The sequence below is a fragment of the Rhipicephalus sanguineus genome, chromosome 1 (genome assembly GCF_013339695.2).
Source record: "Rhipicephalus sanguineus isolate Rsan-2018 chromosome 1, BIME_Rsan_1.4, whole genome shotgun sequence".
Taxonomy (NCBI): domain Eukaryota; kingdom Metazoa; phylum Arthropoda; class Arachnida; order Ixodida; family Ixodidae; genus Rhipicephalus; species Rhipicephalus sanguineus.
In genome coordinates this window covers 49,073,748-49,095,394 of record NC_051176.1, presented here as the reverse complement: position 1 = coordinate 49,095,394, position 21,647 = coordinate 49,073,748, and the positions used below count along the sequence as shown (strand labels likewise).

The 21,647-nt window shown below is 49.2% G+C and overlaps 1 protein-coding gene across 1 annotated transcript in view; it reads right to left on the bottom strand.

Annotated features, from left to right (window-relative positions):
• Positions 1 to 804: 804 nt before the first annotated feature.
• LOC119391022 (uncharacterized) overlaps positions 805 to 21,647 on the bottom strand; it is a 253,828-nt gene continuing 232,985 nt past the window's right edge. The window contains exons 17-22 of the mRNA XM_049414494.1: positions 12,204 to 12,358; positions 11,461 to 11,622; positions 9,875 to 9,969; positions 5,382 to 5,455; positions 2,763 to 2,813; positions 805 to 2,541 (exon numbers count right to left, since the gene is read on the bottom strand). Coding sequence (XP_049270451.1) covers positions 805 to 1,794 — 990 coding nt within the window. The 5' untranslated portion in view covers positions 1,795 to 2,541; positions 2,763 to 2,813; positions 5,382 to 5,455; ... (1 more) ...; positions 11,461 to 11,622; positions 12,204 to 12,358. The remainder of the gene's footprint in view (positions 2,542 to 2,762; positions 2,814 to 5,381; positions 5,456 to 9,874; positions 9,970 to 11,460; positions 11,623 to 12,203; positions 12,359 to 21,647) is intronic.

The window sequence follows — 21,647 nt, the reverse complement described above, 5'->3', positions numbered from 1 at the left end:
GGCTCTTCATTGGGCTAAAATTGTTCACGCTCACACGCGCTACGGTCGCGAGTCATCGTCGTCGTCTTCATCGGCTTGTGTTTGCGTCGCGCCCTTTTCAAACGCGCACTTGCACATCACAAAAGCCCCCCTTTCGATAAGTTTTTTCCGATGAAAAAACTGCCGGTAAGTGCGCGTTTCGCCACGCACAACACACGTTCGGCACAGCGTCCACTGCACAATCTTACACCAACACACTCACTGCACCTTCAGCGTTCACACAAAAATATGCTGGTTAAGTCCACCACACATTTCAAAGCATGGTCCCAGCGTTATGCCAAAACTATAATCACGTCACACTTCACACCAAAGGCCAGTTCAAAACCTAAGATAGCTACAAGTAATATAATTCATTTGTCCATAGTCGAAACCCAAGAGCAGCTGCCGGTTAGTTTCGACTATTAGGTGATCGCGTCCCACACAAGAAGAGATCTCCTTTTTCTCTGTTTAGGACACAACAGCTGTGGAAAAGTTTGGAAAAATCCTCGAGGACACGCCTGTCTGGGCCTCTCCACGAAAACGCTCGGAAACTTGTCCCATTCAAGCACCTGGTCTTTGCTAGAATGAAATGTGCTGTCAACCTGGTTGAGATTGCCATAGGATCGAAGGCGTTGTGAGCAAGAGAACCCAGTCAGAATTGCTCGAATGACTCGTTCCCGTACTCGAACACCTCTCTTTGGCCGATACGCCTTCAATGCCTTCAGCATCTCGCTTGGAACAGTTGCTGCATCGCATGATGAGGCAGAAACCTTATGTTCTTTATCTTTACTTAATTAAGGAACCCTGCACAACATCTGTGCTACCATTCTGGAGCTCACTGTTAATGCCTAGGTGGCATGCTCCTTCAACCAACTCCTTTCTACTTTCCATTCTCAGTGATTTAGTAGTCGTTCCCTGCTCTTCACACGGAACGCTACGCTCTCTACGTTGACCTGAAGTAAGCGTCGCGCTGTTTTGAGGCGAGCTACATGTATGGTCATCGACCATTCCTGTGCCGCCGGTCACTGCTGCCAGTGGTACACAGGAAGACTCTGCGCCTGTCGCCTTAGAACGCTCGACATGGCACACGCGCGGTGCTATGCCGTTTATTTCACTCACTGTATCTGAAGACTTGGCGTCCTTTCTAAAGATCGCTCGAAAGTCTTCGAAAGCGCACTCCGTAGAAACATCTACTGCCCTTTCATCAGGGCTGTCCCGAGGACCATGTGCCTCTTCGATAAATGTGCATTCTGCCGCACTATTTTGCATAGCTGCATCGCTTTCCAGGGAACACGACTGTTCCTTCTTTGCTAAGTTTTGCGAAGCCATACTCAGCACTGTCCCTAGACCTTGGTTGGTCTCACCCTCGCTCTCCGCCTCGCCTCTGTCCTCTATTTGTAGAGAGTCTGTACCAGTGTGGTTGCTGGCGTTTGCAATACTGCCACTACAGAACGATACAGATTCACTCGTGAAGGCCCTGCCTTCAGAGCACACATCGAGTACCTGCTCTTTGGAGCTCAGGTATGAAAATTGCTCCCGCCATTCTCCGCCTTCTCGCTGTCTCGTTTCGACCTCCGCCAGTTTAAGCCTCAATTGCTGCGTTCTTTGCCTTAGCTCTTCAAGCTCTCTTTCCTTCTTTTTCATTTCACGTTCGAACTCCATTTCCTCAGCCATCTCTTCGCGAATCCGCCTCTCGCGTTCCTCGCACCATGCCACCAGTTCCTCGCCTTCTAGACCCATGCGCCTTCCCAACTCTTCTAAATCTGCCCTGCTCATCTTTTCTCTCTATTTCTGAACACCAGTAGAGTGTCACAAACGGTCTCGTCCTGTCGTAGCGGACGCCATTTGTCACGAGGCTATTTATTCGATACGCTCTCGTGTAGGTTCGGTAAACATTGAACTGATGACATAACCGCCATCAAGAAAGGGGGCGAGACCATTTGTGCACACCAGAAACCAAACACTCAATGTATTTACGCAGCAGAAATATGAATAGCGAAGGAGAGAGAAAAGTACAAAAAATGCAAGCGGAAAAGAAGTTAACAAGAGTAGGAAAATGTTAACGGACGCGAACAGTTCACAGAAGATAAGTACAAGAGAAAAACGCAGTGTCACCGTTCATCGAGACGCGGAGCTTGTAGCGGAGACGGGGAAGCCAAGGCACAGACGAACTCACGCAGACGCCAACGGCTAGAGGTGCGGTAGACGCTCACTCGGGTGGACAGAAGCGTGGGGCGAGTCGAGGTCAACGGCCGGACGCCCCTTCGGCGTTCGCCAGCCGCAGACTGGGTTTGAAGCGGGAGACGCCGGTCTTGACTGGCCAACGCCAGACGATGAGCAGCGTGTGTCTGGCCAACGCCAGACGATTGAAGAAGCTGGGTACGCGCCCAGGTGGGAGCCCGCAGCGGCCTCGACGCAGGAACTCTGCCGGCCGCCACTCCCACGCCCTGGTCGCCTTCTTCACTCGGTCACGTCCCGGCCACGTCTCCCCGCTCTGCCGTTCTTCACCCGTGGCTTCCTCTTCTGAAACACCGTGGCGGCTCTTCATTGGGCTAAAATTGTTCACGCTCACACGCGCTACGGTCGCGAGTCATCGTCGTCGTCTTCATCGGCTTGTGTTTGCGTCGCGCCCTTTTCAAACGCGCACTTGCACATCACACCGCTATACGACTCCGTGCACAAGCTCTGAATAAGCGCTCTCACCTAAATTATCATACTTAACAATAGAAGCACTGGGAACTCACCCTTTCTTTTTTCCTTTTCTCAAGTGGCCTTTAATTGACCCGGATAGGTACCTGAAAAAGCGTTCGGTTGCTCTGAGCCTATAGTATAGACAGCATGGGTATGAAGTTAATACAGTGTAATACAGGGGGTGATTTTATGGGTAACTGCGACTAGTGAAGCATGCATAATGGACGCATACTGAACAAGTTGTGTAATGATAAGAAAAAAGACAAAACGTGAGTATGCGTGAGGGCTTTAGGAGACGACGAAGAAGAATCAAGCACGAGAAAACACGGCGCAAGCAATGATTGAAAGGGGGAAACAATGTTGAGATTCCACCTTAGCCAACAAAGTGCCTTCGCAGTTCCTTCTCGCTATTGCGTTTCTATTCATATTGGAAACAAGTAATATTTAGAAATAGCTTATTGTATTACAAGAAGATATGGTGGCTATCACGTGAGCACTCTAACTGACGATCACTTCACATTTCCATTCATCACTAGGAAGTAAAAAGTATCTCCGCAGTGCCCTATAGGAGCGAAAAGGAACGAGTGATAGCATAGTGTACGCGTGAGCGCATAAACCGCACTCCAGGGGAGCTATTTTAACGCGATAGTGTTAAAGAGCTCGTTTCGCAGAAATTCCGGTGTCGGCGTCGGAGTCGTTGGTCGTGAGCGAAAAATCATTGTGTCCGTGACCGAAAAAATCAGAAAGATCCACATAAAATAAATAGGAAATATTAGGAAACAAAAAATAAATAGCTTCGGAAAAAACACTATACGAATGTCATGTGTTGCAAGGAGTTTTCTTAAAGCACGTAATATTGCGTGGCAGAAGCGTAGAATCTCGCCAAGCCTCAAAATATGTGAACTGTGCAACGAGTGGGTGTTTTGAAGGCCCACCCACTACAAAGTGTTCAGACATATTTAATCATCAGCTGCAAAAGCATAAACAAAGTGAGCAGCTGCGTTGGTTCGCGTGTTGCCTTACAGACGCGTAGTGGGCCCTTCGCCGATTCGCAAAAGAAAGAATTATGACGTAGTGGGCACTTAACTGCATTTGCAGTAGGCATTCTAGGATAGTTTGAAGCAGCCAATGTTAAGGGCACAGTCGTTCGTTTCCTCACGGCACGGTTGAGGCATGCTCCGAAAACCGAAGCCAGAGAAGGCGATGCGCACGGGTCCCGATTACGCTATCGCGTTCTGCTTTTGAAGGCGAAGCTCAAGCGTCCTCCAAATTTTTGTACGCGTTCTGTGATAGAACGGAAGGAACGAAACGTAACGAAAGGACGACATGGAGCCGCACGGGATTGATCGAGGCTCGTCTGACGGTCAGACGTGGGAATAGCAACCGGAAACGGCAGTGCTGTCAATCATTTCTAAAGGAACGGGCACAGAACGGACGGAGGCACCGTTCCGTCTGATAGTGACTTGGACTGAATCAAAACGTAAGCGCTAGGATCGGAGTATCGAATTAGCCTGCTTTGTGTTTGGCTTACTCCAATCCGGCGTCTAAAGTTTGCGAAAGCCCCAACCAGCCCCCCACCACCGACTGTGGATGGATGGATGGATGGATGGATGGATGGATGGATGCTATGAGCATCCCCTTTATAACGAGGCCGTTTTTTGTCGAGCGTGGTGGCGCACATGCCACCACGGTGGACAAAAAAAAAGAAAAAAAAGCTCGCTTCTTTTTAAGTTGGTCATCGGGCATCGGCCCAGGGTGGCAGCACTTGCTGGGCACCCTGGGCCGATGCCCGAAATGCCATTAACCTTTAGTTTCTTTCCAAGATTTTTTTAGGCTATTGCTCACACATCTACACGTGCGTGGGCGCGCGGTGGTAAGTGTGGTTTCGTCTCGCAGGCTCATTGCGTTTCTTGCGCTCACTAAGACTGATGAAAACTGGCGCAATTTCCAAACATGCAGACGCGGCACCGTAGTACGGCATCGACCATTTGGGGACCTGTTTGCGGAACACACGCAACACCCGAGTAATTGTAAATGCTATTACACGGGTGTCCTTGCACTTCACCATCATCCAGACGTGGCCAAATAAGGCTGGGAACCGAACCCACGTCCTCGAGCTTAGCAGCGCGGTGACTGACGTGCTTAGTTACCAAGGTGGGAGATTTTGAACACAGACAGTAGTATCGCACTAAATCGATTCTAAAGCGGGGGATTGACCGAGGGCTCGTTTCTAATGGAACCAACAGAATGAAGCTAAGGAGGGCATAGGGGACTATAATTGTGTGTTTTAACTGTCGTATAGTAATTATGAAGTAAAAGGAAATGAATGAAAGTGAGTGAGAAATATACTTGCCGCAGCTAGGGATGGAACCTACAGCCTTCGGATGACGCGTCCCATGTTCTACCAATTGAACTACAGCGGCGGTCGCTTTCCCATTCACTTTATCGGGTAGGTATGTCAGTGTAATCCTCGGAGTGTTAGCCAGAGCTGTTCGCAGCCAATACGGCGAATGATGTGCGGCACAACTCTGACAGCTTCGGCCACGTGCGTCAAGTGGAATACAAGTGGAATATAAACCTTTGGTCACTACAAAATGCTTGGAAAGTGGAGGTTGGGGAAACGTGTAAGGTGTGAAGACGCTTTCAATAGAGTGTTCTAAATGAAAACCTACCTGGCCTGCTGGCACAGGGTGTTCAGGATGGCGCGCCAGCAGGCCGGTCACCTCGTGCCACACGTACAGCAAGTCTGCGTTTTTTTTTACAGAAAAGAGCAGTTGTCAAGCTTGTGAACACCAAGGCACTTGTTGGTCAGCACTGAAATATATACCCCTCAGAGTGCAGCCAAACGACGGAGCAAAACGTGTAGTGGTAGAATGCCTGCTTAGGGCTACAATGCCGTTGATTTGTTTTTACCAGCAAAAAGCCCGTGTTTTGTGACTTGAGTAAAAAGTGTGGTTCCAATAGTCACCAGAAGATATTTTCGTTGACAAGCACATTGCGAATTTAAAAAAAAATTGTAACAGTATTATGTAGCTGGCTGAGACATACTAGTTTAAGGAATAAAACGACGGACACAAGAAAGAAGACGAAGACAAGCGCTTTCGTTGTGTTCGTCGTTTCATTCCTTGTGCTATTATATCACAGCCAGTTATGACTAGTATGTCTCAGCCAACTAGCCCAATATTTAATCCTTTTAGAGTATTATGTACCTCTAGGGAAACAGTTTTAAATCTTCTCGAGCTTTTCCTTACTAGCGGGTACTTGACTACCAACAACTGACGACCGTCTAGAGAAGGACAACTGGCACACCAATCCGCTTTTTTCACGATGCCACAGCGCACGCGCTATTCCCCTAGCGGTAAAGTCGCGAAACGCCTCATGATCTTGGAGGCTTTCGCTCTGGGGATACCAGTTGTCCTAGCCCCTACAAAAATCCTACCAAAACGGCAGAGGGACAGGAAAACGTAAATGGTGGATCCCACGAAGTCTGTTTTGCTAGTTTTCTTTAAGCCATGCATACGTCTACCCAAGTGATTTTCCCATTTATGGACATGTCTTTTCAGCACGGCTTATTATTTCTGATATGACACAAAACGGTCAAGCTCTGGCATGTTTGCATTTTGCATTTCACTGTCAGGACTGATAGAATAGTAAATCTATCTGGGCTTTTTCAATCTGATGCTACACTACTGCGTCCAAGCCGCATAAGCAAGCATGTGAGTGTTCCTCATCAGGGTTTCAACGTTTCAATTAAAAACCGCGAATGATGGCCACTTATGTTTTCTATGGCTTCATAAGGTTGTTCCTAACAAAGCGGGCGCCTCGAACCATTCCCCTTCTTTAGTTTACCTTATTTTAAGAAGTTAGATATGACCTCGTACTCGTACGCTGCCGCTCTTGCAGCATAGCAAAGCGACGGTGACTGGGCATAATTGGCGAGGCCAGCTAAACTAGATGATGACCAGGATTGTTGCTATTGTAAAGCGAGTGGCTACTGGAAATACATAATTAAACTTTACGTATTTGTATGCGGTTACTTACATGTATATGCCGCTGCAGCCTGAAAGGTCTGCGTATCATACTTCGAGTTTCAATAATCCCTTTCGCCAACTCCAATAAAATATTCACAACGCTTGATCAGTTACCAAACCGGACCATTTTATGATGCAATCAAAGTTAATGTTATTTTATAACATACAGGACTTCGCCATATACATTTGAAAATTCATTCTGCGCGTGTCACAAATTCTCGCACCAAGCAACACTGGCTGTGCCACCCACACAGTGTCCTAGAATTACCTACAAGGAAAATTGGTGCGGGACGCTGTTGTCCAACGACAATTCTTCGACAAAATCAGCGAAGTGGCACCGTTCTCGGAGAGCATCAACACCTTAAAAGTGTTTAGTCTACCATAGTGGTTCAATCAAGCTGTTGAAGTTTGAGTTCCAGCCGTGCCGAGCGTCCGCGAAATTGGCGAAGCGGGTGAGGGCAAAGCGAAGAGAGTGGGAAAGCATAGCAGAGCAAGGCATTGCTAAGAGAGGGCGGAGAGGAGCAGCCGAGCAGGGCCGCCTTTGAGTCCTCTCGGGTTGGGTTGGGGGGGGGGGGATATGGATTGAGCTGGCATGTCCATACCATGTCGCAGGTGTCAGCCATCTCACAATACTGGCAGAGATCGGAAAAGGAAGAGTCAAAATGTTTGAGCACTGCCGGGCACAGTAGCGTATTTGTGAATAGCCGGAGAATTCTTTCGTCCGCCTTCTTGAACCCTTGCAGGACGCAGGAAAGCGGTGGTGGGAGTCTCAATAATGGGTTGTTACATATTTAAAAGTGAGGAGAGGAGAGTTTTCTTCTGAATGAGAAGGGTCATCGGTGGGCGAGGCAGGGGTCCGGGGAATGAGTGCGCGGGGGGCAACGTGCGCTGCCTTTTTGCCTGCCAGGCCCTAATCGCCGGTAGTCCAGATTAGTGAGCGGGGAGAGGGGTAATGTACCCGCGGACAGGGTCGAATAATATTTCTCGAGTGACTGTCTCCCGAGTGAGTGAGCAGTTCGTTGAAATTAAAACGAGTGTATCTAGAATGCTGAATGTTAGTTCTGGTGTGCGACAGGGCAATGTGTTGGGGCCACTATTATTCCTTATATAGGTAAATGATTTAGTGCAAGCAATCCCTCACCTTTGCCCCCCCCCTCCCCCCTTGGTGGGGAACCCTGCGCACGGCTATGTTTAGGGATCACTCTTTTTCGTGATATGTCGTGGCGGGCACACATTTCGCCCTTCAGCTTTTCGGAACTGCGCTTTTTTTAAAACTTTTTGCGGATGATTGTGTTGTGCTTAAAAACATGACCTGCTCAGAAGACCATAATCTAAACAGCAAACTCTACGCAACATTCAATGCTGGTGCGCAGCAAGGGACATGGAATTAAACGCTGATCAATACAGTGGTCAAATATAACCCGGTAGACTAATCCTAGTGTGTTTACCTACAATATCAATGGCTCCCCCATTCAATCAGTAACACAGTATAAGTATCTAGGGACATAGGCGTGCGCAGAGGGGTGCGCTAAAACCTAAGAGGGGGGGGGGGGCGCAAAATCTGCCCCATACATTGACTTCGTAGGGTGGGGGGGCGCTGCGATGAACCTTTGCCCCCCCCTCCCCCCTTGGTGGGGAACCCTGCGCACGGCTATGTTTAGGGATCACTCTTTTTCGTGATATGTCGTGGCGGGCACACATTTCGCCCTTCAGCTTTTCGGAACTGCGCTTTTTTTAAAAAAAAGAACGTTAAACGTCAAGCGTATAATGCTATTATTAGACCTCACGAAAGCTCATAACATCCCCCCATTGTTCGTTTGCGAGACAATTTTGATGAAGCCCTTGAACACCATTTGTCGTGTTGAATATTGCATCATTGAAACTTATATTACTTGTCGTGCGAGTGTTGTTCTAAACTATGTGTGCTGTTTTTTGTTTCTTTGTTAAATATCGTACTAGCGAAACTGACGTATTGCATGTAGTGCCGGTATTGTTATAAATTATTTCTGTGCTGTTCTTTCTTTGTAATTCCACTCCTGGCCTGAAGTATTGTGAAATAAAAAACTAAAACAAACATGGGTAGTGGATATCCTAATTCTAGTTGGCATTAAGCCTGGGCCGGAAACGTAATGCGTAGGATAGGCAACCATGCGTTAGAGCAAAGGAATGGTTGCGAACGAATGGGAAATTCAGGCGAGGGCAGCAGCGAGATAGATGGAGAAGAAATTCTAAAATGCAATAAGCTCGCACTAGGTATGGTAAATAGGAGATCGTGAGGAGAGGCCTTCGTTCTGCAGTGGAGATAAAATTGACTGACAATGATGGTCGCGGATAGATGTGAACAAAAAACGACGCTTTTTCTCCTCTGTCGTTAACGATGCCGGAGTTTTCAATTCGCGCTTTAGCTCGTCTTAAAGGGCGTCCTCTCACCACTACCAACTGTTCAGCATTATGCATTGGTTTATGAAAACGCCCTTTATGCTTCACTAAACAGAAGAATCCCAATATGTTCGCTGCCTTACAGGTCTGTTTTCTGGCGAAACACTGACATACTCCACTACATGGTCTCTCCCCTTCATGGAGGAAACTCTAGTACAAAGGTAAGGGCAATTCTATGTCCCCATCTTACCGCTTACTTTTCGCCGCCCTCTTTAGAAGGAGCTGTCACTATAATAAGAACGGCACCTCGAGTCCCCCTCGTTTGTGGCACCCTGACCAAGCATGGGCTGCGCAGGCTGTGTGCCAGCTAAGACCAACGTACCTATAAATATTCCAGGCGACCATTCTCAAACCCAGGAACGCGTATGGAACTTCCTGCATGTATGATGATAATGATATCTGTTGCCATCCCCTTTGGCGGCGCCATGTAGCGAACTAGCTCGTTCACGCCAGAGGCCCTTGACGAGAACACTTGTCAGTTTTTCGCCATACACCATGCGCTGACGTGAGGTTAGACATCGTATACGTTAAATGCCGCATTCAGCTACACTTTTTTTGAGCAATCAGTTGAATTTTGTAACGCTGTCCACGCAACAATGAAAGCGGTAGTGCGAAGCAATCGGCACTGTAGAAAGTGAGAGTACGCTGACGACCGACACCAAGTGAACTGGCCAATGGCAGTTTTCTGAACTTACCTATGACTCGCCAAAAGAGCAAACGCAATTGGATGCGGCAAAATGTAGGCTTGGTCCCCGTACCCGTATTCCGGCGCAGTCTTCACCTTGCAGTCCTGGAACACCCGATTCATTCAGGTTGAGTTGCTGCGAGACCCTTGTATTCTTCTATGAACACTTTGCCCAAGTTTCACTTTCAGTTACCCTGCATCCCGTGTTCAGCGTATTTCACAAGGAGTGCTTGGACGCGAAACCTGCGCGTTCTTTCACGCATGCACTTCTCGCGCTGCAAATAACTTGTGACAGCGCTAGTGACAGATATTTGTAATAACTATGAAAAGCAGCATATGGTTGAGCACACATCGTTACAAATGAAATCTTACACAATACTGATACCCTGTATCATCAGTCTATGCGCGAAACATCTGAAGCCCCCTAGCATGCTTCTGTATGCTGCACAATATCGATACGCGCGCTTGTTAAAATCTTTCACGGTGATTATGTCTGACTGCATAAAACTTGCGCGTGCTATCGTTCGGCACGATCGCCCACTTTCCGTTATTACAACATTTCCACTGTATTCGACGCTTCTAAACACAATGAATGCGTCACGCTAATAGCCATCTGCATTCCAGATTTATTTACGCGAGCTACAGCGATTACGGTTGAAAGTATACAGTTGACACACGTATGAAATACAAAGCGTTCCACTATAAAGCAATCCTTTATTAATAACCGGGGTTTTCACGTGCCAAAACCATGATACGCTTATGAGGCAAGGCGTAGTCGAAGGTTCCGGAAATTTAGACCATCTGGTGTTCTTTAACGTGCACCTGAATGTACGTACATAGACGTCTAGCAATTCGCCTCCCTCAAAATTCCACCTCCGCGGCTGGGATCAAACCCGCGTATTTCCGGTCAGCAGCAGAGCACCGTACAACCATTGTACCACCGCGACAGCCCGCTGGACGCAAGTTCATCCACGAAATTGTTAAATGTGTTAGCTATGTAACCTGCTATGCTACCATGATGACATCATTCGGATTGCGAAATGAGTATCACACTGAATCTGCCTTGAAGGAAAGAAGAGAATTTTAACGGCTCGTTTCTTTTGTTTGATAAAACCTTACTGAGAACCAACAGACTACAAGGAAGGTATAGGGGACGTTAATTGTACTGTTTTAACTGTACTGTAGTAATTATATAAACGTGAATAAAGTGAAGTGGACGAAAAGACAACATCCTGCCGGCAGGGACCGAACGTGCAACCTTCGGATAACGCGCCCGATTCTCTACCAATTGAGCTACGGAGGCGGTCGTCCCCTCGTCCACTTTATCGGGTATTTATTAGCACGGAGACCTGGAAGTGTGTGCGCCACTCGCCGCCATGACGGCGAGTGTGGAACTTGCGTTTCTGAATGTTCGCATTTCCTATGTGAGGTTCATTTACGCCTGAGCAATGTGCGGCACAATCCTTACAGCTTCGACAACGTGCGCCAGTAAGAATAACCAATGTAATTAATCCTTGGTCACTACAAAGGGCTTGAAAACCGAGGTTGGAAAGTTACGAGGACGTTCCCAATAGACTGCTGTAAATGAAAACCTACCTGGCCTGGTGGCAGCAGGTGTCGAGAGTCGCATACGTGTAGGCGAGGCCTTCACCAAGCCGGTGGTCGTATAGCACCCCCGATGGCAGTAGGAAAATCAGTACCGATAGGTGGCCCACCTGTAGGTAGGCCTGTCACCTCCTCCTGCCACACGCACAGCAACTGCGTTTTTTTAACGCAAACATCACTGGTCAAGCTTGTCAACACCAAAGCACTGAAATATTTGCCCCTAAGAGAGCAGCGAAACAAGGATCAAAAGGCGTAGTGAATGAACGCCTACATAGACCTACAATGCACATGCTTTGGTTTTTTTTGTTACTAGGAAACATGCCTTGTTTTGAGACTTGACTAAAAAACGCGGTCGCAATAGTTAACAGCAAATCTTTTCGTTAAAAAACACATTGGGCATCAAAAAATTGTAACAGTATACATAATGCACCTCTCAGAAAACAGTCCTATAATTTTTCTCAAGATTTCTCTCACTAGGGCGGTACTTGTCTGCGAACAGTTGACGACCGCGACAGTCGAGACACAATCGACTGACATAGCAATGGCACGTCTCTTTTCCCAGTTTCAAGTCATGTACATATCCGCCCAATTAAATCTTCCTATTTGTGGACATTTGTATTCAGCCCGGCTTATGATTTCTGCCTTGGCATGAAACGGGTAAGCAGTGGCATTGTAATCAAACCTTGATGACTACAAAGAGCTTGAAAACCGAGGTTCTGCAAATGAAAACCCACCTGGCCTGTTGGAATCACGTGTTGAGGATCGCATACGGGTAGGCGAGGCCTTCACCAAGCCTTTGGTCGGAGAGCGCCCCCGATTGCAGTAGGAAAAGCTGTATGGACAGGTGGCCCACCAGCAGGCCCGTCACCTCGTGCCAAACGCAGAGCAACTGCGTTTTTTTACAGCAAACAGCCGTGGTCAAGCTTGTCAAACAACACCAAGGCACTGGATGGTCAGCACTGAAAGATATGCCCCTTAGAGAGCAGCGAAACAAGGGACAAAAGGCGTAGTGAATGAATGCCTACGTAAACGCGTTGCAATAGTTAAAATATATTTTCGCTCAAAACCACATTAGGCATCAAAAAATTGTTAACAGTATAATGCACCTCCCAGGAAACAGTCCTACACTTTCAAGCTTTTCCTCACTAGCGGGTACTTGGCTGCCAACATTTTACGACCGCAACAGTCCAGACAATCGAGTGGCACAGCAATGGTACTACCGCGCTTAGTATGAGCTGCAACATGCGAGCGCGCGGCCGAGCGCTCTGCAAGGTTGTACAATGGCGCAGATCATGGCATATTTTCGAGTTATCGGGAGAGAGTTTGGCTGTCCCTGCGAGTGCGCATCGCCTCCATTTGCTTTCACGCCCCGTGACGGCTTCCTCGACCGCCATGCTGTGGGCCACTCACCGACGGGGCCTTCGCCGCCTCGTCACCGACGTGTATCGTGCCCTTGGCTGAATCGTGGTCCCGTCCGTGAACTCCTGCGACCGGTTCCCCATCTTTCCTCTCTTCTTCTCTCTTCGTCGTTCTTGCCGACCATCTTTCACTTCTTTCTTTTTCTTTCTAGTTTGTTTTATTCCCACCTTACCCCCACCCCTATAAGGCACTTCGCCGTGCTCCCTTAAAGGCCAACTCCGGCGATTTTTCGAGGTCGATGGATCTCAAGGAAATTCGCTGGGCACGTTCCTTGGCACGTTTCCGTCATTTATGCCAAATTACAGGCGTGAGACACGCGCAAACGCCCTCCTGGCTTCCAACAATTATTGACAACATCGCGTCTGTGACGTCAGTATTGGGAAGGCGGCGGAAGTGACGCAGCCGAGGGCACCGCTAACTTCGGCGCTTGGGCTGCTACAGCGAGCGTCTGCTGTGCACAAGGCGACAGACAGCGTTGGTTTGGCCGGCGCTTCGCTGGTCGTCCCGGCTGTCACAGTTTTCATACTCCGCGCCGGCGTGACCGGCATGCCTTGCACGACTTCCGGTTCGTTTTTAACAACGCCTACGTCATACGTGGATAGTACACTCGGTTGGGTTTCGGTGTTGCGCTTTTTTGCTTATATAAAATTATTCTCCAATTTGCCGAGTATTTCTGCTATCGGGCCCGTAACGGGAGCGTCTCAGGAACATAAAAGCACCATTACTTTGACATGGCCAAAAAATCGCCGGTGTTGGCCTTTAAGGGCTGCAGAAATTAGGTGTCTTCTTCATTTCCTTACGAACCTCTACCACAACCTCCACGCCCTCGTTTTGCCCTGCGGTGAGAGCAACTTCGAAAATAATAACTTCGAGGGTGAAAGCAAGCAAGTGGGGGCGATGCGCGCTCGCAGGGACAGCCAAACTCTATCTCGATAGCTCCAAAATATGCCATGAACAGCGCCACTGTACAACCTTGCGAAGCACTCGGCCACGTGCTCGCGTGATGTAGCTCATACTGAGCGCAATAGTACGTCTGTTTTTCAAGTCTCCTGTCATGCATATATTCGCCCAATGAACTCTTGCCATTTGTGGAATGTTCATCATAGCTTATTCTGCCTTGGCACGAAACGGGCAAGCACTGGCAGTTGACAGTCGGGAATAAGAGAATAGTAAAGCTCTCTGGGATTTTCGGTCTGATGCAAGGCACTACTGCGTCCAAGCACCATGAGCAAGCATGTGAATGTTCCTTGATAAGGCTTGTCCAATGTAATTTGTTTCCTTAATGTCACAATGTCAACCTTTCTAATTTGACATTTTCTATGGTTGCACAAGGTTGTGCCTATGAAAGAAGTGGGCTCCTCGACGCAGTCTCTTTTAGCCTACCTTATTTTAAAGGGGTCATGAATCGCTTTTCCAAGTAATGATCTAATGACCTCAGTATCGGAGTTTACTGCCTGCCGAATCGATTGCCGCAAAAATTTCTCAAATCCGTCAAGAATCAGCGGAGTTACGGGGGTTTGGCGCACGCTCCCAGCGCTTTCTCTCTCTTCTCGTGCCGACGAGCGCACTGGAAGCTAGACAGGGAGGGATGGCACGGGGGAAAGAAGTTACGTCAGCGCGCGTCATGAAACGCGATCGCTCTCCCGCTGTGATTCGCGTGCGCGAGTGCGGTTACCGTGTACTGAGGAGTGCGGCGCCGGCAAGTGGCGGCACCCCGTGGCAAGAACCGCATCTGATCCGAACGCCGCTCTCGATTTACGTCGGCTATCGGCCAATGAGGATGCTGTGTCTCTTGCGACGCGGCGATGGAGATCGCGACGTCAATCGGCAGACGCCCCGCCCACCGACGAGAGTGAGAACCGGCCTCTGTTTGAAAAGAGGGCGCCTGAGAAAACAGCAACTTCGCGTTCCGCTTGTAGCCTTTACGCGACGCGCATGACTGCAATATTTCGCTGAGCAGTTCATAGCCGTGTGAGCATTCCGCAAGATGTGTTTTTTCAACAAGCCCAAGCGGTGCTTCATGACCCCTCTAAGCGAAGTTAAATATGTGTTCGCGCTCGTACGTTGCCGCTGTTGTGGTGTTGCAGGTCTTCTTTGTTTTTTGAAGCGACGGTGACTGGGCATGTTTGGCGAGGCAAGCTAATCCAGATGGTGTAAAGCGAGTGACTACTGCAAACACACCATTACACTTTACGTAATAGTATAAGGTTATTTACACGTATAATTGTCTTCACCCCGAAATGCCGGGTCATCTTTCTGTATTAAAGACCCATTTTGTTAACTCCAGTATAAAATGTTCACAACGATTGATCAGTTACCAAGCCTGCGTATTTGATGATCCAGTAAAAGTTAACGATATCATAACCTACAGGCTTTCGCCATGTACATTTCAAAATTCATTCTTCGCGAGTCACAAATTCTGCAACTAAGCAACACTGGCCGTCGCACCTATAGTGTCTTACAATTACCTAACAGGAAAATTGGTACTGGACGCTATTCTATGATGAAAATGCTTCGACATGGTGACTGAATCGGCAACGTTCTCGGTGAGCCTCAACACCTTGAAATGCCTAAACAGGATACTGACCACCTATCCTTCCGTGAATATTGACGACTTGCACTTGGTGCTTCAATGCACCAGTCAAGGACATATTTCTAATGTGTTTATGCGATATCTGCTTAATACGATTATTTCGACGAGTGAGTGCCAGGCGAAATCCTGTCCTGGATCCACATAAACGCGACTCAGCCTCGGGACCGCGCGCACGCCATTAAATCATGCAGAGCCCATCTACTAAGCCGGCCGCTACGACTCCGTGCACAAGATGTGAATAAGCGCTCTCACCTCAATTATCGTAGTAAACAATGGAAGCACTCCGAACTCGCCTCTTCTTTTTTCCTTTTCTCAAGAGGCCTTTAATTGTCCCGGAGAGGTATCTGAAAAGGCGCTCGGTTGCTCTGATCCTAGTATAGATAGCATGGGTATGGGTGATTTTATGGGTAACTGCGATTAGTGAAGCAAGCATAATGGACGCATACCGAACAAGCGGTGTAAAAATAAGAAAAAGGACAATGGCTGAGTATGCGTGAAGGCTTCAGGCGACGAAGAAGAAGAATCAAGCACGAGAAAACACGGCGCAAGCAATGAGTGAAAGGGGGAAGCAATTTTGAGATTCCACCTTAGCCAACAAAGTGCCTTCGCAGTTCCTTCTCCGTATTGCATTTCTATTCATATTGGAAACAATGATATTTAGAAATAGCTTATTGGATTGCAAGAAGATATGGTGGCTGTCACGTGCGCACTCTCACTGACGATTACTTCACATTTTCATTCATCACTTGGAAGTCAAAAGTATCTCCGCAGTGCCCTATAAGAGCGAAAAGCAACGGGTGATACCACATTGTATGCGTAAGCGCATAAACCGCACTCCAGGGGAGCTATTTTAACGCGGCAGCGTTAAAGAGCTCACTTCGCAGAAATTCCGTTGTCGGCGTCGGAGTCGTTGGTCGTGAGCGAAAAATCATCTCGTCCGTGACCAAAAAATTGAGGAAGATGCACATAAAATAAATAGCAAGAATCTTCAGTCCGAGTGGGAATCGAACCCATGCCGTCTGCCAAGGAGCCACGATATTGCTTGAAATAGCTTCGGAAAAAACACTTTATGAATGTCATGTAGTGGAAGGAGTCTCCTTAACGCATGTAATATTGCATGGCAGAAGCGTAGAATCTCGCCAAGCCTCAAAATATGTGAATCGAGCAACGAGTGGGTGTTTTAAAGGCCCACCCATTACAAAGCGCTCAGACATAATCATCAGGTGCAAAAGCATGAACGAAGTGAGCATCTGCGTAGGTTCGCGTGTTGCCTTACGGATGCGTAGTGGGCCCTTTGCCGATTCGCAAAAGAAAGAATTATGGCGTAGTGGGCACTTAACAACTGCATTTGCAGTAGGCATTCTAGGATAGTTTGAAACGGCCAATGTTAAGGGCACACCCGTCGTTTCCTCACCGCACGGTTCAGGCATGCTCCGAAAACCGAAGCCAGAGAAGGCGATGCGCCGGGTCCCGAATACGCTATCGCGTTCTACTGTTGAAGGCGAAGCTCAAGCGTCCTCCATGTTTTTGTACGCGTTCTGCGATAGAACGGTACGAAACGTAACGAAAGGACGAGATGGAACCGCACGGGACTGGTCGAGGCTCGTCTGACGGTCAGACGTGAGAATAGCAACCGGAAACGGCAGTGCTGTCAATCATTTCTAAAGGAACGGGGACAGAACGGACGGAGGCACCGTTCCGTTCGATAGAACGTATATACTAAAGCGGTCTCCGGACGACTTGGACTGAATGATAACATAAGCGCTAGGGTCGGGGAATCGAATTAGCCTGCTTTGTGTTTGGCTTACTCCGATGCCGCGCCAATAGTTTGCAAAAATTATAACCAGCCCTCCACTACCGACTATGGATGAATGGATGGATGGATGCTATGAGCATCCCCTTTATAACGGGGTAGTCTTTTGTTGAGCGTGGTGGCATGTGCGCCACCACGCTCGACAAAAAAAAATCTTTTTGAGTTGGTCCAATGCCCTGTCAACTTCGATTAAATCGGCGTTACCATAGAAAAAAACATTCACAGCCCAACTCCCTGCCCCTTACGGCAGAGGCCCATCTATGGCCACCAATATTGCCGCAGTCTCTTATTTCTATTGCGAAAGTGTTCAGCTTACCATGGTTATCCCTAAAGCTCAAGGTTTTGCGTAGGCTCGTTCCCAAACATACACCTGAGCGGATATTTCCACATTCAATCAGAACATGCTCCGTCGTTTCCTTAGCTTCCTCACAGCATATACATTTTCTTTCTTTCCTGAATCTCGCTTTATAACTACGCGCTTTAATGCACGTCTGGTGAACTTGTGACACCACCTAGCGCCCAATGAAGAGTAACAGAAATTGTTAAAGTCATCGCTCTCTTGAGTTTCGACCTTTGAAAAACAATTCCTGCTAATATTGATGTTCAGCTACAATACTGCATTTCTTCGTGCCTTGAAAACATTTCTGACTTCCCTCAGCTCGCCTATTGGCTGTTTGCTCCCTCTCGTCCTCTCGTGACGTTTCGTTCCGTTCTGTCACGTAACGCGTACAAAATGGCTCCTTAGAACCAATGTCATATATCTGTTATCTTTAAGGCCTCGTTAAAGCTCGCACGTTTCTTTACACGATCTGTATTTATTTGAAATTCGTAACAACGTACAGGTATAATAAGATTATCTCTTATTTCCACACAGCAATGAAAGCGTCAGTACGAAGCAACCGGCACCATACAACGTGAGGGTGTGCTGTCGAACCACACGACACGGTGTGTAGAATGACAGTTTTCTGTACGTACCGAAGTCGTAGCTGTTCACGCCGCTGTCGTCTACTGTCTTAAGTGCATTAGAAATGGCTCGTAAAAGCAAATAAAATAGGATGGAGTATAGGGCTGTGGTCCTGTTCCCAGTACCCGTACTCCAGCGTTCTTTCATGTTGTCAAGCTGTTTATTGGACGGTACTCGGCGACAACTCGCTATGGCGACAGTCAAGGACAAAGCACGGGCTCCGAGAGCGAGCGGCGTTTGTCAGAGGACGACCCACTAGGAGCCGCTGGAGAACGAAACCGTTAAACAGTACCAATTGATTCGCAACATTTCGCCGGGTACGAAAAGGGAGACGTCCGGCGACCTAACAGCTCGTCACTATGAGTGGGTCATAGTAGGCCTTGAGGCGCTCCACGTTGACTATGTCGCGCCCTCGACGGCACATGTCCGAAGCTGGTTCGATGGTTTCGATCAAGTAGTGGACCGGGGATGTGTGCTCGACGATCCTGTATGGGCCTTCAAATTTCGGCAGCAGTTTTGAAGAGAGGCCACTTGCAGTGGTAGGGACCGAGAGCCATACGAGCGCTCCAGGGAGGAACGTGGGCTCAGAAGTGGTGGTGCCATCGCGAATGCTCTTTTGCCGCTCTTGTTCACGCGTCGTAAAGATCTTGGCAAGCTCGCGACAATCTTGAGCAAGCCTGGCTGTGTCAGAAATAGGCGCACACTCAGATGGATCCGGCTTGTATGGAAGTATCGTGTCGATGGTGTTCGACGGGTGCCTTCCGTACAGTGAGAAGAAGGGTGTCTCCCGCGACCTAACAGCTCGTCACTATGAGTGGGTCATAGTAGGCCTTGAGGCGCTCCACGTTGACTATGTCGCGCCCTCGACGGCACATGTCCGAAGCTGGTTCGATGGTTTCGATCAAGTAGTGGACCGGGGATGTGTGCTCGACGATCCTGTATGGGCCTTCAAATTTCGGCAGCAGTTTTGAAGAGAGGCCACTTGCAGTGGTAGGGACCGAGAGCCATACGAGCGCTCCAGGGAGGAACGTGGGCTCAGAAGTGGTGGTGCCATCGCGAATGCTCTTTTGCCGCTCTTGTTCACGCGTCGTAAAGATCTTGGCAAGCTCGCGACAATCTTGAGCAAGCCTGGCTGTGTCAGAAATAGGCGCACACTCAGATGGATCCGGCTTGTATGGAAGTATCGTGTCGATGGTGTTCGACGGGTGCCGTCCGTACAGTGAGAAGAAGGGTGATAAACCAGTAGTGCTCTGAGGGGCGGTATTATAGGCGTAGGTGACGAAGGGCAGAATGGTATCCCAATTGGTGTGATCGGCGGCGACGTACATTGACAGCATGTCGCCGAGGGTGCGGTTAAAGCGTTCGGTTAGGCCATTCGTGTGCGGGTGGTAAGCAGTAGTTTTGCGGTGAACTGCATGGCACTCTTTCAGAATGGCTTCCACGACTTCTGATAAGAAGACACGGCCTCGATCGCTGAGAAGCTCTTGGGGTGGACCGTGACGCAGTATGAATCGGTGTAGTAGGAGGAGGCAACATCGCGCGCTGTAGCCGCTGGGAGGGCGGCGGTTTCGGCGTATCGCGTTAGATGGTCAACAGCGACGATGGCCCAGCGGTTACCAGCGGACGTCAGGGGAAGTGGCCCATATAAATCGATGCCAACGCGCCCAAACGGCCGGTCAGGGCAAGGTAGAGGTTGCAGGCCTGCTGGCGACACGTGCGCTGCAGGTTTTCGGCGTTGGCAATCGAGAAACCAGTAGTGCTCTGAGGAGCGGTATTGTAGGCGTACGTGACGAAGGGCAGAATGACATCCCAATTCGTGTGGTCGGGGGCGACGTACATCGAAAGCATGTCGCCTGGCGTGCGGTTGAAGCGTTCGGTGAGGCCATTCGTCTGCGGGTGGTATGCGGTAGTTTTGCGGTGAACAACGTTGGACTCTGAGAATGGCTTCGACCACTTCCGACAAGAAGACACGGCCTCGATCACTGAGCAGCTCCTGGGGTGGACAGTGACGCAGCATGAATCGGTGGAGCAGGAAGGAGGCCACATCGCTCGCTGTAGCCGCAGGGAGGGCAGCAGTTTCAGCGTATCGCGTGAGGTGGTCTACAGCGACGATGGCCCAGCGGTTACCAGCGGACGTCAGGGGAAGTGGCCCATATAAATCGATGCCAACGCGCCCAAACGGTCGGTCAGGGCAAGGTAGAGGTTGCAGGCCTGCTGGCGACAGATGCGTTGAAGTTTTGCAGCGCTGATAATCGATGCAGGAGCGAACGAACTTCTCCACGTAGCGGTACATCCCTCGCCAAAAGTAACGTTGGCGAATGCGGTGGTAATTGCGTCGGTGGAGCAGGCCGTCGCGAACGGTGAAATGGTGGGCTTGACGACGCAACAAGCGAGTCGATGGTGTGGCCGATGGATCAGTCAGCAAGTCTGTCAGTGAGGCAATCCATTGATCCTTGCGCTGCTCGCTGGCGATGGTGTGAATATCGATGGAAGAAACGACAAAGTGAGGCGCTGAGTTGTGGGCATTGTCGTCAGGCAAGGGAGAGCGCGACAGGGCGTCGGCGTCAGCATGCTGACGTCCGTTGTGGTACAGCATGCGAATGTCGTAGTCTAGCAGGCGAAGTGCCCAACGGGCAAGACGGCCTGAGGGATCCTTCAATGACAACAACTAGCACAGTGCATGATGGTCGGTGACGACATCAAATGGGTGACCATACAAATAAGGTCGGAACTTTGTAAGGGCTCAAATGATTGCCAGGCATTCTTTCTCCGTGACGGTGTAGTTGGTCTCGGCTTTAGTAAGCGTACGACTTGCATATGCGACGACATATTCCGGGAACCCAGGTTTTCGCTGCGCAAGGACAGCACCGAGGCCAACACCGCTGGCGTCCGTGTGTACCTCTGTAGGGGCCGTAGGGTCGTAGTGGCGTGAAATGGGAGGAGACGTCAACAAACGACGGAGCTTTGCGAAAGCTTCGTCGCACTCTGACGACCACGAATTGAGGGGCCCGTTACTTCCAAGGAGCTTTGTCAGCGGTGATATAATAGTCGCGAAGTTACGGATGAAGCGCCGAAAGCAGGAGCATAGTCCTACGAAACTGCGCAGTTCTTTGACGGACGTAGGTTTGGGGAACTCTGCCACGGCCCGAAGCTTGGCTGTATCTGGGAGGATGCCGTCCTTGGAGACCACGTATCCTAGTATCGTCAGCTGCCGTACTTAAAAATCGGCACTTCTTGAGATTCAGTTGTAGCCCGGCGTCGCTCAAGCGCGTCAAAACCTGCCGCAGGCGTTGAAGGTGTGTTGAGAAGTCCGGGACGAAAACGACGACGTCGTCGAGGTAGCATAGGCACGTGTGCCATTTCAAGTTGCGCAGAACGGTATCCTTCAT